This window comes from Sturnira hondurensis, unplaced genomic scaffold (assembly GCF_014824575.4).
Source record: "Sturnira hondurensis isolate 20B ecotype Veracruz unplaced genomic scaffold, ASM1482457v3 Scaffold0004474, whole genome shotgun sequence".
Lineage (NCBI taxonomy): Eukaryota > Metazoa > Chordata > Mammalia > Chiroptera > Phyllostomidae > Sturnira > Sturnira hondurensis.
The window spans coordinates 6,992,203-7,009,682 of record NW_028077105.1 but is presented as its reverse complement, the minus strand read 5'-3'; the positions used below and the strand labels follow the sequence as shown (position 1 = coordinate 7,009,682).

The 17,480-nt window shown below is 38.2% G+C and overlaps 1 protein-coding gene across 1 annotated transcript in view; it reads left to right on the top strand.

The window, feature by feature from the left end:
• The window catches only part of ENPP3 (ectonucleotide pyrophosphatase/phosphodiesterase 3), a 77,375-nt gene that overhangs the window by 23,741 nt on the left and 36,154 nt on the right, over positions 1 to 17,480 (top strand). The window contains exons 7-14 of the mRNA XM_037045728.1: positions 3,274 to 3,353; positions 5,019 to 5,138; positions 5,684 to 5,793; positions 7,513 to 7,578; positions 8,248 to 8,320; positions 11,602 to 11,710; positions 13,177 to 13,305; positions 13,693 to 13,724. Coding sequence (XP_036901623.1) covers positions 3,274 to 3,353; positions 5,019 to 5,138; positions 5,684 to 5,793; positions 7,513 to 7,578; positions 8,248 to 8,320; positions 11,602 to 11,710; positions 13,177 to 13,305; positions 13,693 to 13,724 — 719 coding nt within the window. The remainder of the gene's footprint in view (positions 1 to 3,273; positions 3,354 to 5,018; positions 5,139 to 5,683; positions 5,794 to 7,512; positions 7,579 to 8,247; positions 8,321 to 11,601; positions 11,711 to 13,176; positions 13,306 to 13,692; positions 13,725 to 17,480) is intronic.

Below are 17,480 nucleotides of genomic sequence, written 5' to 3'. Positions count from 1 at the left end.
TTCTTGGTGGAATTTTTGGTGTTCTCTATGTGCAGTATCATCTCATCTGCAAATAAAGACAGTTATACTTCTTCCTTTCCAATTTGGATGCCTTTTATTGTTCGTATTTGATTGCTATGGCTACAGCTTCCAGTACCCTGTTGAATAAGAGAAGTGAAAGCAGACATCTCTGTCTTGTTCCTGATCTTAAGGGGAACACTTGTAGTTTTTGCCTATCGAGTGTGATGCTGGCAGTGAGTTTGTCATGTATGGCCTTTATTACGTTGAGTTATGTTCTTTCTATTCCCACTTTGCTGGGAGTTTTTACAAATGAATGCTGAATTTTATTAAATGATTTTTAGCATCTATTGATATGATCATGTGGTTTTTATCCTTCATTTTGTTTATGTGGTGAATCACATTTACAGATTTGTGAATGTCGTACCGATATTGCATTCCTGGAATAAATCCCACTTGATCATGGTGTATGATCTTTTTCATGCATTTCTGTATTTGGCTTGCTAGTATTTTGTTGAGGATTTTAGCATTTATGGTCATCTGCCATATTGGTTTCTAATTTTCTTTTTTGTAGTGTCTTTATCTGGTTTTGGAATTAGAACAATGCTGGCCTCGTAAAATATGCTTGTCAGCTTTCCCTCCTCTTGAATTTTTGGAACTAGTTTGAGAAGAAGAGGCATTAGTTCTTTCTGGAATGTTTGGTAAAATTCACCTGTGAAGCCATCTATACAGTCCAGGGCTTTTATTTTGGGGGAGTTTTTATAACCATTTCATATCAGTTGATGTAATCTATCTATTTAGAATCTCTTCATATTTTTTCCCACAGTGACGGCACTAGTTTTCATTCTTATCAACAGTACACAAAGTTTGCAATTTCTCCACATCCTCATCAAAATTCTCTACATTTATCCAAAAACACTCTTTCAAAAAAGTAATAGCCATCTTAACAGGCATGAGGTAATACCTCACTGTGGTACTGATTCGTGTTTCCCTGATGTTTAGTGACATTGATCATCGGTCATTTTTTCTTTTACCTGTAGGCCATTTGGATGCCTTTGCAAGAATATCTATTCAAGTCTTAGCCCATTTTTTAAAAAATATTTTACTTATTTATTTTGAGAGAGAGGAGAAGGGAAGGAGAAAGAGAGGGAGAGAAACATCAATGTGTGGTCGCCTCTTGCATGCCCCCTACTGGGGACCTGGCCTACAACCCGGGCATGTTCCCTGACTGGGAATAGAACTGGTGACCCTTTGGTTCCCAGGCCCATGCTCTCTCCACTGAGCTACACCAGTCAGGGCTGATAAACTTTTAAAAATGCTTTAAAAGGTATATAGTAAAAAACAACCAACCAACCCCCCCCAAAATAGTCTTTTTCTTGATCGTCCTAGATTTTCTCTAGAGAAGCAACTACTCTTATTCATGTATTGTGTCCTTCTAGAATTATTCTATTCAGTCGTGATTTAGATCCCTGACACCTGGAAGAAACAATGGTAGATCTTGTTTTGTGTGAATTGTGCTCTAACAGCTCTAGTTCAAGGGCAGGGGATCCAGAATGGTAGTCTGAGTCTGTAGATAGTCAGCAGGGCTGCCTTGTGTGAGCCATGGGGTTACAGAGGTGTCATGTTTTCACATGACCAGTAGCTTGGTTTGTATTTTGTTTAATACTCTGTGCCTTTAGGCATTTAAGAATTTGACTGTGTCACTCATGTCTCAAGGAAATAAAAAACAGAAACCGACTTCATCTCTCTGTTTATTGTTTGATTCCCTCCTTCTACTTATATAAGTGAATTTTTTATTTCATTTCCTTATCATGTGATTTATTAACAATATTAAATGCGTCTTGATTGGGGGCAAGATTTATTTATTGGCAGTGTTAACTGAAAAAAAAAAGAACCAAAAGGTATTTTATCTTTAGTTAGACTTTATGGGTCAGTCCCTGAAGCAGGCCTCGGACTTACACACCTCAGAACCACTCAGGGTGCTTGTTAAACACGTAGATTTTTTTGAGCTCCCTCTTCCTCGATTTCCGCCCAGCCCCTCATCCCCACCAGTCCCATATAACGGACTTGAGAGAGATCCTGAAAGGGTTCTGAAGGAAGAGACTCCTGAATCATAATGAAAACACCGAACTTGAGGATGGGAGGGAGAATAACTCCAAACATATTTGGGAAAACATTCATTATTTCAAACTTAAAGTTTGTTACTTCTTGGACAACAATCATTTTCACTCTTCATTTTAACCTAAATAGAATGTGTAATGGTGAAGCTTTTGTTTAGTGTTCGTGTCGACAGGAATAGTATGAAAAGCTCCTTGAACTTCACTGCTGCAGAGGAAATAGCAATGCTCTGACTTCCTGAAACAAGGTTATTGCACAGGCAGAAAACAACACAACAACTGAAAACCAAATTAACGCCATGCTTTGTGGAAAACGGATTACGGGAAACTTCACTCATCAGATGGAAACTCTGCCGAAAATAACAAGCAAACAGCAAAGTTAGCTCATTTTGCGAACGTTACTACATGACATGGGCTTGTGCGTTTGTACCAGTCCCGTTCCTTTTTAGTTACCTCATAGTTGTGATGACTTCTGTTATATTGGATACTCTACGTATAAGAACTATTAGCTGTGATGCAAATGTTATATGAAAATTCTAATGTAATGACCTGGGTCAGAAAGAGGGGAGCAACAAAAGCAAACAATGCTGACTGTGGCTACTTTAGGGTATCTTAGCTCAGGGGTTGGCAAGCCATGGCCCATGGGCCAAATCCAGCCTTCCCTGCTCGTTTTCATATGACTTGCTAAATGCAAAGAATTGTTTTACACACCTTAATAGGGAAAGGAGAGAGAATACTTTTTGACACACAAAAATTGTGTGAGGTTTAAATTTGAAAGACCATAAGTGAAGTTTTGTGGGAACACAGCCATGCTTGTCTGTTTATGCGGTGTCCAGGGCTGCTCTGGGTTTCTGGAGCAGACTGTGAGCTGCTGTGGCAGAGATCACGGGGAGTCGCAGAGCCTAACACATTGATTAGCTGTCTCTCTCTGCAAAAATTACTCTGTGGACCCTCGTCTTAGCTCATTCTTCTCCTATAAACTGACATTCCTTTGAATTGAGGAATTCTAGGTACCGGAATTTTAACCTCTTTTCATCTTCAATCCACTCTTCAGTTAGTTTTCTGTTTCTCTGGGAAAGTTTTACGTTCAGATTTTAAGTTATCCAAAAAAACTTTGGAGGCAGTAAAAACTTTAATTTCTCACTATATTTTGTTGCAGAAACATGTGGAATTCATTCAAAATACCTGAGACCTATCTATCCAACCAAGACCTTTCCAAATCATTACACCATTGTCACGGTAAGTACTTGGCTTAGTGAAAGAGTGACAGGCCACAGACAGGCAACTGACCACGCCACCAGACATGCTCAGGCAGGAATCCCCCGTGGCACACGCTTTACCCGCACATGGGGTGGTAGTTCACGGCTTAATTCAGGTTAGGAGGTGTCAGTGTGAGGCCCATCCAGTGCGGGGAGGTGACAGCAATGGATGTTCAGGCATTATTAGGTTAATTCACCTTTGTCAAAGGCCATTATGGAGTCTTTGTTCCGTAAATGAACTGATGCTGGCTGTTTCTCTTTAGATTAAGCAAGTCAAGCAAATAAATTCTCCTGAATGTATGAAAAGACATAAGTGTAATGATCGAAATAAACTCAAAGGAAAATTAAGTTATGCAACCTTTGTGGGTTTGGAACACTTCTTAGGGAGGCCTCTACCTCAGCCTTTATCGCCAAAGCCCTAACTGTGCCTTTACTCCTTTGCATTTAGTCTTCTATCGCTGTAGAACAGTAACTATAACTCATTTAAATTTTAACCCTTAAATAATTATATATGTGTATATGTATGTGTACATATCCATATATATACACATTTACACATATATGTATTTGCAGATTCTATATTTCTAGATTCTCCTACTTGCTAAAATTTGTTTGCAACCCCAGAGCCAATACTTGTGATACAGGCACAGTCACTTGAGAACATTCGCAGAACAGAAAACATCAGAGTTGCCCAGCTCACATGTTCCGGGCTGAGGTCTAACAAGGGGACACTCTGCCTTCTTATTTGAGCTCTCGTACTGTAAGTGAGGTTTTCGTAGTCTGCTGTTTATTAAATGCTGTGTTTTCTGCATGTTGGTGCTGTTCGTTGGTGATTTTGCTGTTCAAGATGTCCTTCAAGCGTACTGTTGAAGTGCTGTCTAGGGTTCATAAGAATAAGAAGGCTGTGATTCATCTTACGGGGAAAACATATGTGTTACCTGAGCTCCTTTCAGGTGTGAGTTATCATGAACCAACAATATATATTAAATAATGTGTCTTTAAATGGAAACACACATAAACTAAGATTGTGAATCGATGCGTAGACCAGAGTCTCACAGGCACCGAACCCTGTGTCTCCCTAAGAGCAATGGCAGAGCTTGTGGCAACAACTCTATAGAACACAACTACCATGATAACAAGAACTGACTGTGTGTGTACATAAAAATAAATATACGCACATGTAAGAAGTAGTACATGCACATGTGTGTATAGAAGGGAAGATGAGTAGAGACCGGGTAGGCTCTCTTTTGCTGTGCTGGTAACACACTTTGAACCCATTTAGCCAGGAAATTTGATACTTAAGTGTTTCTATGTAGTAAATTTCTTGATATTATTGGTAACATAACCAGTGCCTAGTTCTTATTATAATATAGGAAACCTTAGTTAACAAATAGTCATTAATCACACAAGGGTTATTTTAACACCATCAGCACAAGCCATCTATGTAACATTCATCAGCTGCTGTGGGCCGTGGTGGAACTCCATACACACACACGTGCATATTTGGGTTCAGATTCAGGGTTTTTATATTGACATGTGTATGACATTCTTCCAAAATATATTATAGATCTATGCTATTTCAATTTAATGTTTTAGTAATATATTTTTTACCTTAAATCCTATTTTTTTGAAATCACTATTTTAGGGCTTATATCCAGAATCACATGGCATCATTGACAATAATATGTATGATATAAACCTCAACAAGAATTTTTCACTTTCTTCGGCTGAGAAAAACAACCCAGCATGGTGGCAAGGGCAGCCGGTATGTAGCATTCTGCTGCGGCACCTCAGTAAGGGGCTATTCCCAGTGTGGTCGTGGGTCACTCTTTTCTCTCTGCCCTGAGTTTTTCATTATCTTTCTAAATTTAAGCACCAGGGGTAGGAAAGTATTTAACCACTATTCATAATCTTTTAAATGTTTATGATTGTTCAACTAAATGACCTATTGAATGTTGGATGTTATATTATAAACATAGCAATCTGAAAGTTACTTGGGAAGATTATCTGGTATTTTTTTCCCTTATTCTGTTTCATAATTTTTTAAAAGGGAAAGAGAAGGTATTGTTTACCAAGATAAAAAAAAATGATCTTCTTTCTTATCACCTTACTACAATTTTTATTTTTCAGGTGGATCCCTGGATAATTATTTTTAACTACTATAAAGATACATTTAAAAAAATTTAAATACATTTTAATACTTAAATAAATTCTGAAACTGTTAATGTAATTTACTTTCTCATAAGTGGCACCATTTCTACCCAAACTGATTATTCCCTTGGCTTCTACTTAAATTTTTTCTCCTTGTAGATCTGGCTGACTGCAATGTATCAAGGCTTAAAAGCTGGCACCTACTTTTGGCCGGGATCAGATGTGGCTGTAAATGGCTCCTTTCCTACCAGATATATGCCTTATGCCAGGTAGTGAAGCACTTATAGATATGACCCCATCAGGACAAGAATAATTAGGACTTTTTTCTTTTTTGGTTTTAATCTTGATGTTAATTCTGTTCTTCTGGATTTAAACTCTTGAAGTCATCATTGATTCCTCATCTTGCAGTGTGTGCTTGTAGCTCTAATTCCGAGTGTGTGCTGAGAACTTTTTACCACCTCCAGCATTAACACCTGGTTTGAGCTATCATCATCTTTTGCCTAAATAACTTTGGTCACCTCTTCATACGTCTCCCTGCTTTCATATTTGTCCCCTAGAACCTATTCTCAATCTACCAGCCTGAACGATTCTGATAAAGTGCTTCTCAGATAAGGTCAAATGCAAGGAGTTCATCATCACCAAGCCCTTATTATAGGAAATGTTAAAGGGACTTATCTAAGAAGAAGAAGATAAAAAATATGAACAGTGAAAGGACAGCAAACACACAGTTATTAACAACCACACCTAAAACAAAAGCAAACTAAGAGGACAGCTAGATTGGGAGCGGAACCACAGAAATGGAGATCACGTGGAGGGTTAGCAACAGGGGAGTGGGAGGAGGAGAAGCAGGGAGAAGGTACAGAGAATAAGTAGCATAGACAGTAGGTAGAAAATAGACAGGGGGCAGAGCAGGAATACCATGGGAAATACAGAATCTAAAGAACTTGTGACACATGGACATGAATGAAAGGGGGGAATGGTGGGGGAGGGGTGTGCAGGGTGGAGGGGAGTGAAGGGGGAATGGGACAACTGTAATGGCATAATCAATAAAATATATTTAAAAAATAAACAAACAAAAAAACAATCAGGTCCAATTATAACAGTCCTTTGCATCCAAACCTCCGATGGCCCCTGTTTCGCTCACAGTAAGAGCCTGCAAGGCCCTGCGTGGTATGGCCCGCTTTGTCCCCCATCCTGCCTGTCAGGCCTCCTCTCTCACTACTTCCCTGGGTACTCACCCCACATGCCGACGTTTGCCATGGGCCTCATTCACCAGGCTCGCTTCTGCTGCTGGGCTTCTGAGCTGGCTGCTCCCTCTGTCTGAGATAATCTCACTCCTGGCATCAGTGCAGACTCTTCCCTCGCCTCCTTTGGGCCATTGCTCTAAAATTACCTTCTCAATTTTGTCTTAGCCTGTTCACACCAAGATCTTAAATTCCAAACCACCCCACCCCACTTTCTCAAGGTCTCTTTCTCTGCTCTCTCTCTCTTTTTAATAGCATTTTATTTTCAGTATATTATATAATTCATGTATTAGATTTGTTATTTATTATTTGTCTTTCAAGAGAATATAATCCCTAGGTAAACAGCATTCTTGTTTGCTCATTGATAAATTCTGTTCAAAATGAACAAATAGTGTTTGGCACTAGAAGTTTCATATATAAGAGCATAAATGAATAAAATAAATAAAATAAACACATTACATGAGTAGATAATACTTGGTTTTTTATTTTAGCTGGGGAAATTGAAGGAAGACAGAGATGAGAAGGAAAAAAAAACTGTATTTAATTTATAGGGAGGCAAGTGGATCTCTATATGAGTGTTAAAGGCAGGAGTCCCTTTAAGTAATACTGAACTCCTTTCAGTATTTTGGCCATATATAAACACAGAATGGATGTCTGAAAATATCCACCTGCCTTTCTGAGTAAGAATCTAATGGAATTATTTTTGATCTGATTAATTAAAAAAAGATCTATTCTGCTTTTCAGTGGCATACCGTATGAACAGAGGGTCTCCACCTTGTTAGAATGGCTGGACCTGCCCAAAGCTGAAAGGTAACATCAGAGAAGTACAGGCACAGTGGGCTATTTGTGGGCATAAAGTGAAATTATTTCCATACTTGAAATCATCATTTTGGATAAAGAAACTTGACAGTGGACTTTTTGCTCTCGAGCATGTGTTTGCCACGATGGGGCAGTAGAGACAGAGCAGAGGCCAATGTCACAGAAGCAGGTGTGGGTTGAGAGCAGAGCTGAGAGTAGATCTGACACTCAGGGGTGAGGACTGCTTCGAGGAGCCTGCGGCATCAGAGCAAGGTCATGGCAGCAAGCTGGAGTCAGCATCATGGGAGAGAGTGCCAGGTCAATGGTGCATGAGAAATCAGACACTTGAAGGCAAAACTGGAGTGGAAGAACAGAGCCAGCCAAAAGTAAGAAACCTGGAAATGTAAAGGGCTGAGGCGCACCAAGAGAGGTCTGATTGGCAAGAACAGGACAATTTTTGTTACTGAGCCAGACCAACACCAACACTTATTTGACTGCCATTTTAATGGGGGCTATCTCTGCTGGGGCCAAGAGGAATATCTGGATCTGGTTGAATAGGAGGAGGCCAGGGAAAAAGAGAAGAAACTGCCACAAAGTTCTAGATTTACAAACCTCCCGAATCCAACCTACAGGTTTCTTTCAAATCAACAATGTCTTTCTCTGTTTCAATTTTACCCCCAGACCCAGTTTTTATACACTATATGTGGACCAGCCTGATTCTTCAGGACATAAATTTGGACCAGTTAGTGCCCAAGTAAGTTTTTTTTTGGATATATGAATAGCAAATCATCCAGCCTTAACCCATAAATTAAAGTGGTATTACTGTTATTTTATGTCATAAGAACATCAAGGCTAGATACTGCATGTGCCTATCCAATGTGTTAATGTGGCCCATTTTGCATTAAATCACCTGCAAGTCCATTGTGGGGTACCCAGCTGTCTGTTCTTGCCCAGCTTCATTTATAAGCTCCTTGTAATTGGACTTAATATATTGCCTCAGGCAGAGTATTTCCCCCTACCCCCGAACTCCCATTATAATTGAAAGAGAATTTTTAACATTAGTTTCTTTATTATTGAAACCATTCTGTTGTGGTTTTACTACAGAAATACAGTTCTTCAATGTTACTTTAAGAAAAAAATCTCTCTTCTAAAACCCACTGATGTAAAGCTGCGAAGGCCCTCACGAGTGTGGCATTTCACCACCCCATGGGAACTCACTTAACAATTATCCTCAATTGTCCTCAACTGGAACGCAAGCATATTTATTCTGGCAGCGTGACTGGTTATTTATCAGAAATGCCTTTTCTTTTCCTTTGCATCAGACCAAAATGATTTCTAAATAAAGCCTGGCTCATTCTTTCTACCTTAACCCTCCAGTCTTTGTCCAATACCACTCTAAACTGTAGCACAGCATTTAAAACTTAATCAGGTTATTCTGACAGTGAATGGCTCACTCGTATTGGGTGTCCAATGTTTTGGCATCTCTGGGCCACACATTAAATACACAAACACTAACAAAAACTGATGAGCAAAACAGAGCTTTTAAGTAAATTTGCAGTTTTGTGTTGAGTTGCATTCGTAGCCATCCTGGGCTGCATGTGGCCCAGGAAATTGCCACTGCATGTGGAAATTCACAATTTCCTCTTTCCTATTTCAGTTGTTATCCACATTTGTTATGGTTAATCCCTCGACAGAGTGTGCTGTACGTTTATCTGACCACTATAGTTGACTTAATATCAGACACCATATCTTTTTCTTTCAATCAATGCTCTAGTTTAGCACCCAAATAAATTTCAAGTGTATTTATGGAAAATGCTACAAAGGCAAAGTTCGGGGTGCCCGGAGAGGACTTTGAGGAAGTTCTAAACTGGTTGGGTTGGATGACAGCTGGGGCTGGTTAGAAAGTTCTCTGAATAACAAAAAGAAAAAGTTCACAAGCAGCCTCATCAAGGGTGGAGCTGAACACATTAAAGGATCACACAGAATGAACAAAGGGATAGACAGATGCAAGGACAGATGGCTAGACAAGTAGACACCATGACAATGGTGAGAATAATAACGGCAGCTAACGCCATTGGGCTAGAACTGGGTTGGCTGGAGAGTTCATGTTCAGTAAGGTGTGCCGTCTGTGGAGTGTGTGCATACTCTGAAGACTCTGTGCTAGGGAGCATGAGACGCGTCCGGTTGCCCAGCCCTTCCCCTTCAGGAGCACATGCTGTCCTGGGGAGGCAGTCACGTGCCCCGGGTGATTTCAAACCTGTGGGGAGTCCAACAGTAACAGAATGCCCAGGTGCTGGGAGAGGACAGAAGTGGAGGGGCCCTTGCTGTACGAGGGAGTGAGCAGGGTGACTCTGCGAAAGGGGATATAATTATGCCATGACGGCCGATGGAAACTGTGACTCTCACTGGCGAACCAGAGTGTATGGTGAACCCTAAGAATGAGGGTCAGGAAAACATCCTGGAATATGATAGGTTAGCAGTAGATAAGGATAGTTTCAGTTCAAGTGCTGCTCTGTCTTTTATTAGTGGTGGGGCCACAAACATGTTACTGCATTTCTTTGCATTTCCAATTTCCTGGCCTTTACAACCGGGAGTTCCGAGAGCACCACCCATGAATGTTCGCTATGAGGATTTCACAGCACTAGATAAAGGACTAGAGCCGTTGACAAAAATTGGCTAGTAGAATTCTTTCTCGAAAAAGAAAAAAAGGGCCATCATTGTTATAATAGTACTGAGAAAGATTAAACATTTCCCTCTCTTAATGAAGGCTAGTATACTTTCTTATCCACTAAAAAAAATTCAAAAGTGATGCCAGTTAAAACCTACTCATTTAAAACTTAAGTCAGTTCAATGTGCTATATTGATAAAATGTAGAAAAATTTAAAACCACAAAAGGATATTGACAATGAAATAAAAATAAACTCCAATTCACGATTCAAGACAACCACTGTTAATAATATATACCTCAGTATATTTCCTTCTCATTTTCTGTTTGTGTGTCTTACTAAGAAGAAATACTAAACGGATTTAAAAACAAAGTCAGAATTATACAATATATATTACTATATATACAATTTGGTTTTACTTTTTTATGTTTAATATTGTGTTGCAAGACTTTTCGTATGCCATTGGTTTTTTTTTTCAGTATTTTTTAATGGCTGTCAAGTATGCCTTCTCAAATATGTGGCAAAACTTATGATTTTGTATGTAAATTCTAAATAAATATTGCAATGAATGTCTTTGTATGTACATTGTACTCTAAATGTTTATTTAGGACAAATGCCCAGAAGTGGAATTATTAAGTTGCTGGATGTGCTCCTTTCAACTCTGATGAACTCATGCCTTGTTGTTACTTGACCCTGTGGAAGGAGCAGACGCATTTTAGTTCCCATAGAAATTTCTGTGGACTCCCCTCTCCAACAGTGGGCACTATCATGGGAACCTCTGCACCTAGTAATGTTTGCTGAGGTTGAACACTTCTCTCAAATATTTACTGGACAGTAGTTTATCTTTCTTTGTAGGAAGATACCACATTTTGCCATGTATAATGCACATTTTTCCACCCCAATTTTTGAGGGAAACATAAGGCTATGCATTCATTATACATGGGTAGTGCCTGATACACCTTGTATCTGTTCTCACGTTTTATAATTATTTGTTACGTAAAATTTCTTGTACCATATATGTTCAAAAATAAATGCTAAAGTTCCTTTATAATACAAAACCAAGTATCTGTAAATAAACAAAAACTGAATTAAAAATTAAAATAAAAGATGTTTTTCCTAAAAGATGAGGGCAAAAATGTGGGTTTGCATTGCATGGGAGTGCATTATACGTGGCAAAATCCAGTGCTTAAACGTTTTGACTACAGAAATTTAGAGAATCGTGATTTGGTAAAGGTCTCTGATGTCCTATTTAAAGTACCAGCAATTTCAGAGAAGAAGATATGTTTAATTTTCACTTGATTAGGTAATGATTTGGTTAATTAAACCTTTCTTCATGAAGACGATCTTAACTTCAGTGTGTTTTCCGAAGGTGATTCAAGCCTTACAGTCAGTCGATAATGCTTTCGGAATGCTGATGGAAGGTCTAAAGCAGCGGAACTTAGACAACTGTGTCAATATAATCCTTTTGGCTGACCACGGTATGCTTCAAAAAGTTGTGTTTGGTCATTGCTTATCTCTTACAAAAAGAATAGTGATGTCTTTAAAGTCCATACTTCTAGACCCGGAAGCTGCCGAATAAGCAAAGAATGAGTTTTGGGTAGGCAGTAATGAATAAAGGACTAAAAGTTAAATTTCTAGTTTAAATTTTATCTAAATTTTATTAAATTTTACCTATCAGTGGGTGATTCTTTCCTATAGATTGGCTGTTGTTTATATATACTGGCTAATTTTACCGTGCCCTGCAGATTTTTTTTTAAGTTATGTGAATAGAGTTCTATAAAGTCTTTGTCACTTCATATTTGTCTGCTTGAGGTTCACTCTTCATTTCAGTTAACCTGAGTGTTAAATGACAAGGAACAGCCCTGACCCATGGGGCTTGGTTGGGAGTCATCCTGCAAACCAAAAGGTTGTCAGTTTGGTTCCTGGTCAGGACACATACCTGGGCTACAGGTTCAGTCCCCAGTCAGGGTGCATATGGGAGGCAGCCAATCGATGTTTCTCTCTCTCTTTCTCCCTCCCTTCCTCTCTCTCTCTCTAAAAAAAAAGACAAGGAACAGCCACCACCCTCTGCCACCTCACACAATTTTAAAGTACTCATTCAACAAATATGTTTTTAAGGGCTTACTTACTGCCGAGTACTTTACTAATAATGGTGTGCTGGAAAGTACAGAAAGCAAAAACAGGCTTTTTCTGAATGGACAGTCAAAACCATCTTCCCCTGGGGGATATTCAGTGTGCTCCAAGGGCTGTGAAGGAACCAGGTATGGGGCAAGAGGAGGAAAGGAGCACGTCTGTAGAAATTTGTTTATATTTTAGGATGTCAAGGTAATGTGAAATGTAGTGACTTGTTAAAAAATTTATAAAAAGATTCCCTAACATTTGGCCTATTGTTTTAAATTTTTAAAAACATTTCAATGTATATTTTGTTAAAAGAAATTACAAAACATAAACATAAATATAGAAGATATTTCTGTTTCTTCTAGCTCTTATTCTCTTCATGTATTGTTTCATGAAAATGCATGTTATTTTTGTATTTTAAAATATATTACCTTAGGTGTAAGTCAGATACTATACAATCTAACTCACTTCCTACAGAGGAGTTTCTTCAAAATTACCTTAATTGATCCACGCTGAACAAATGATCCCCTTGTAGTTTCTGTTCAGTGTTCTCTTATAAACATGACCCTTCCCTTTTACCGCCAGGATTTCGGGGTCTGCCATTCAGAGTAGAGTAATCTGGTCACTGTACAGGTTCTCAGTGAACTTGGTTTGAAATCTGTAACATAAAAGCTCTCCTGTTTGACAGGATTGAAGACAACCAATTGTTAACCTCTATATACTTTCAGTGAATAACATATGTATGTACTACACTTGATATACTCACATATATATATATAATTTTTATATACTTATACATATATATTTATCTTTTTTTAAATTTCAGGAATGACTCAGACTTATTGTGACCAGGTGGAATATATGACTGATTACTTCTCCCAAGTGAACTTCTACATGTTTCAAGGGCCTGCCCCCCGAATCAGGGCTCTTAATATACCTGGTGAATTTTACAGCTGTGAGTATGCAGACACCCATATAGGAAAAAAGAAAAAGGTAAAACCGAGAGTCAGTGACCCTAGCCCCCTATTCTGAAGATGTAGGGATTTCTGGGCCCCCTCTTGTGATTTCTTGGGAAGAACAGACAGAAGCAAATGAGGAAGTCCCATGTGTAGGTTTAGTCAGCCTATAAAGGCTATGGTAATGCTTAATACTATTAGGTTAAAGTATATTGTACTCTGTCCTGAAATGCTAAAATACTTCTTTGCTTGAAATAATCTTTTATTTGATTTTTACCAAATCATAATTGTTATTAATGTATATGTCAAATTCACCTGAGTTTCGCATTTTTTGTAGTTGTCAAGTATCCATTGTAATGTGATTTATATTTTTTCTTTTGAAACAGTTGATTCTGAAGAAATTGTTAGGAACCTCAGTGTGAGTATACAGTCTCCTGACACATCTGTTTAAGTTAATGTAATGTCCTCAACCTGGGTCTCAGGAAATTTATATTCTATATTTGTGAAGCCATTTGGAATGTATTTTTTAAATCTTCTGTCGTATGCATATCAGTTGCTTTGATCTTAGTTGATTTCATTCTGGAGTTGACACCACCACGGGAAATTAGTCTGGGGTTCACTGTGGCACTGACTCCTAGTTTTCACTGAATGGGCTGAGGTTTCATTCAGAGCAGCCGTGCTGGTGAGCTTCAGGCAGGGTCGCCTCTCATATTTGTGTGTGTGTGTGTGACTTAATATCAGAACACAGTGGATCACAGAGTCTGACTAATCTTTTTGTACAGAAAAATCATCTTTCTCTTCCAAGTATAATCGCAACTGCTTTTTATTGGTTCTTCCCACACCCCAGACTGTGAGAAAATGAGCAGGGCAAACTCCACACAGCTTAAAGCAACCTGAATTTTTTAAGGTGGAGTTCACTACACCTGGAAGGACCTCACACTAGTCTTGTGTGGTGTTTTTAATAGTTCTGTATTTAAATCTTATTCATTAATTAATATCTACAATAGCAATATAGTCCAGCTACTATATTCATGAGTTTACCATGGCTTGGGATGGGGCTAGATTTTTTATTTATTTATTTTTAAAGATTTTTTTAAGTTTATTTTTAGAGAGAGGGAAAGAGAAGGAGAAAGAGGAGAGAAACATCAACGCGTGGTTGCTTTTCATGCACCCCCTAATAAGGACCTGGCTCGAAACCCGGGCAGGTGCCCTGACTGGGAAGAGAACCAGAGACTTTGGTTTGCAGGCCCATGTTCAATCCACTGAACTATACCAGCCAGTTTTAGACTTTTTTTTTAAGTATAAGAGACATGCAATTATAGCAAAAACAGTTAGGATAAAATGTGAATGATTAAGCATACACTTAGTGAAGAATAAACTTACTATAACCTGGGACCATTGCAAGTTTGAAGTAGGAATGAGCACTAGAGAAGAAATCCTGAGTGTTAAGCAGTCCTTTTCCCTTTTACACCTTCTAATAATCTGATCTTGAGTAAGAATGCTAGACTATCTCACCCCCTACTGGTAGAAGTTATACATGCAGTGAGTTCGTGCTGATTGGATGGGTAGTTGGACTATTTTCAATTTGTAGATTCCCTAAATGCATGCACTGTTTTCCCTTTTATCCCTTACCTCATGATCTATATCGCTGAAGTCCTGCCAGTGACATGAGGAAGGGAAAAAAATCTCAAATAATCCTACTGGTACAGGCCATCGGATGCCATGGCTTTGGAAATCCATTACGTGGCCTCACAGATGTGGACTGGGCCTGGAGCTACAGAGCCCCCCCAAATGGACCACTATTACCCAGAGCAGTTCCTTATTCCTCAGAAAATATATTCTGTAGTGGTACAATACTCCCAGTACTGCTGTTCTTGGGCCTACTTTGAGCTTGTATTAAACAAACATAACCAAATACAAACTGGCAACTCACATAAGTTCCACAGCATTCTGGCTGCATGCCAGACAACAATATAAACTTCTTTCTTTGGGTAAAATAACCAAAATTTCAGCTCAACTCTAGTGTCTTCATATCAAATTCTCAAGCACAAAAAGTAATTATGTACTTTTTTAGGGGTTAAGAGCGTATTCTCAAGTTTTCTCGGGATTTACTCTGTCTACATAATCATCTGGCTAGGAAAGTATGGCTTGTCAAATGGAATTGGCTTAAGAAAGAAGTAATGATAGATAATCAAATAGTAGAAAATAAGCCTAGAAAAGACAGCAAACTAAGCAAGAAAAAAAACAGGCAAAAATATCTATGTAACAAATATTTTTCTCTTCCCCCTTTCATCCTATAAAATACTTCGTTTTTCTATTTTCTGTAATGTATTTCTTTAATAGTGACACAGACTTGAAATATTTATGCTATTATTGATGCTTAAGACAAATGAGAAAATCAGGGAATAGAAAAAAATTGCTTCTCCATGTCCACATAAGAAATGTCCAAACCTACAGAGAATGTGTATGAATCCATTGGAGCCAAAACTGACGATTGCCGCAAAGCAAAATCTCAAATGTTTTGGAGAATAACAGTGTTGGCAGCTTCCCTCAAGCATCTGAAATTAAGAAGGGAAGTAAGGAAGATTACGTGATATCGTGAGGGTGGGAGGAAAGCAAGGCGAGGATTGGATTAGGATAGTTAAGGTATGTGCTCTCTCGTGGGTGGTTTTGCGTATTTGAAAGGTGAGTTACCATAGATGCGCAAGAACAATGGACAGACAGGTCTTGAAACACCTTTCACTAAAGCAGTTACATGCGGGGGGAGGGACTGCCCACCAAGGGCTGCCCAGTGGGAATTTATGATCAGATCACCCTGTGAGATTGCTTTCCATAGAGCCCCCTTTTCATTCATACTCATATTCTTACCTATATTATCTTTCTCTTCTCAAAAAGGTAACGTGGGAGAAAGAGATCTTTCATAGTCAAATTTCTCATTTCTTCATTTTTTAAACATAAATAGATACCAGTTTGATTTTTGTTTTTCCAGACTCTTAAAATATGCCATCTAGGTACAACAGTAATAATTAAAGAAACAGCATTTCTCTCTAATTGGTGAGAAATCCATAATATATTACAAACAGGGAGACAAGTAGATTCCGAAAACAACTGACTTGATTTGAAATTAAGCAAATATAGGCTTATTTAAAGTGTAAATTGAATTCATAGTGAAGGGATTTTTTTGGTGTAAGTAAAGTGATTTTTTAAATTTTCACTCATTCTGCTAATGTACAGTATATACTTTTTGTATATAATTTAGACTCAAAAGTACCATTCTAAATGTAGACATATCTATTTTATCTCCAAATAGGAAAACAAAAAAGGAAATTTATGGTGGGTAAAGATACACACACACACACATAGGAATAAAAACTTAGAACATTAAACAATATAATTTACATCATATTTTCAATCACAACCTAAATATTGTTACAACAATAAAAATAACATAATTAGGGAATGAGACCACATCGATAATAGATTTAATATTCCTATTGTAGTAGCTAAGCTTGAATCTTATTTTTAAAAAGTGCTTAACAAATTGTCTTAGGCAGCAAAATTGCTGAATTAGCTTTCAGAGTTTATATGTCATAAAGAAATAATTTACATCCAACAAACAAGTGCTAGTGAAAACAGGGAGAAAAGGAAACTTCCATGCATTGTTGGTAGGAGTGCAGATTGGTGCAGCCACTGTGGACAATAGTGTATGAAAGTTCCTCAAAACATTAAAAATAGAACTTGTTTGTGACCCAGCAATTCCACTTCTGGGAATACATGGAAGACATCCAAAACACTAGAATGAGAGAATACATGCACTCCTGTGTTCATTGCAATGTTGTTTACAATAGGCAAGATTTGGAAGCAATCCAAGTGCCTGACAATGAATGAATAGAAAAGTGGTAGTGCAAATATAGAAATATATGCAATGGAATATTACTCAGCCATAAAAAGGGATGAAATATGAACCATTTCCAACAGCATGGATGGACCTTGAGGGTATTATGCTAAGTAAAATAGGTCAACCAAAGGAAAACAAATACCATATGATTTTACTTATATGTGAAATCTAAAAAACAAAATAAACAAACAAAATAGAAACAGACTCATAGGTACAGAGAACAGATTGATGATTGCCAGAGGAGAGTGGATTTGGGGGGAGCTGTGTGAAAAAAGG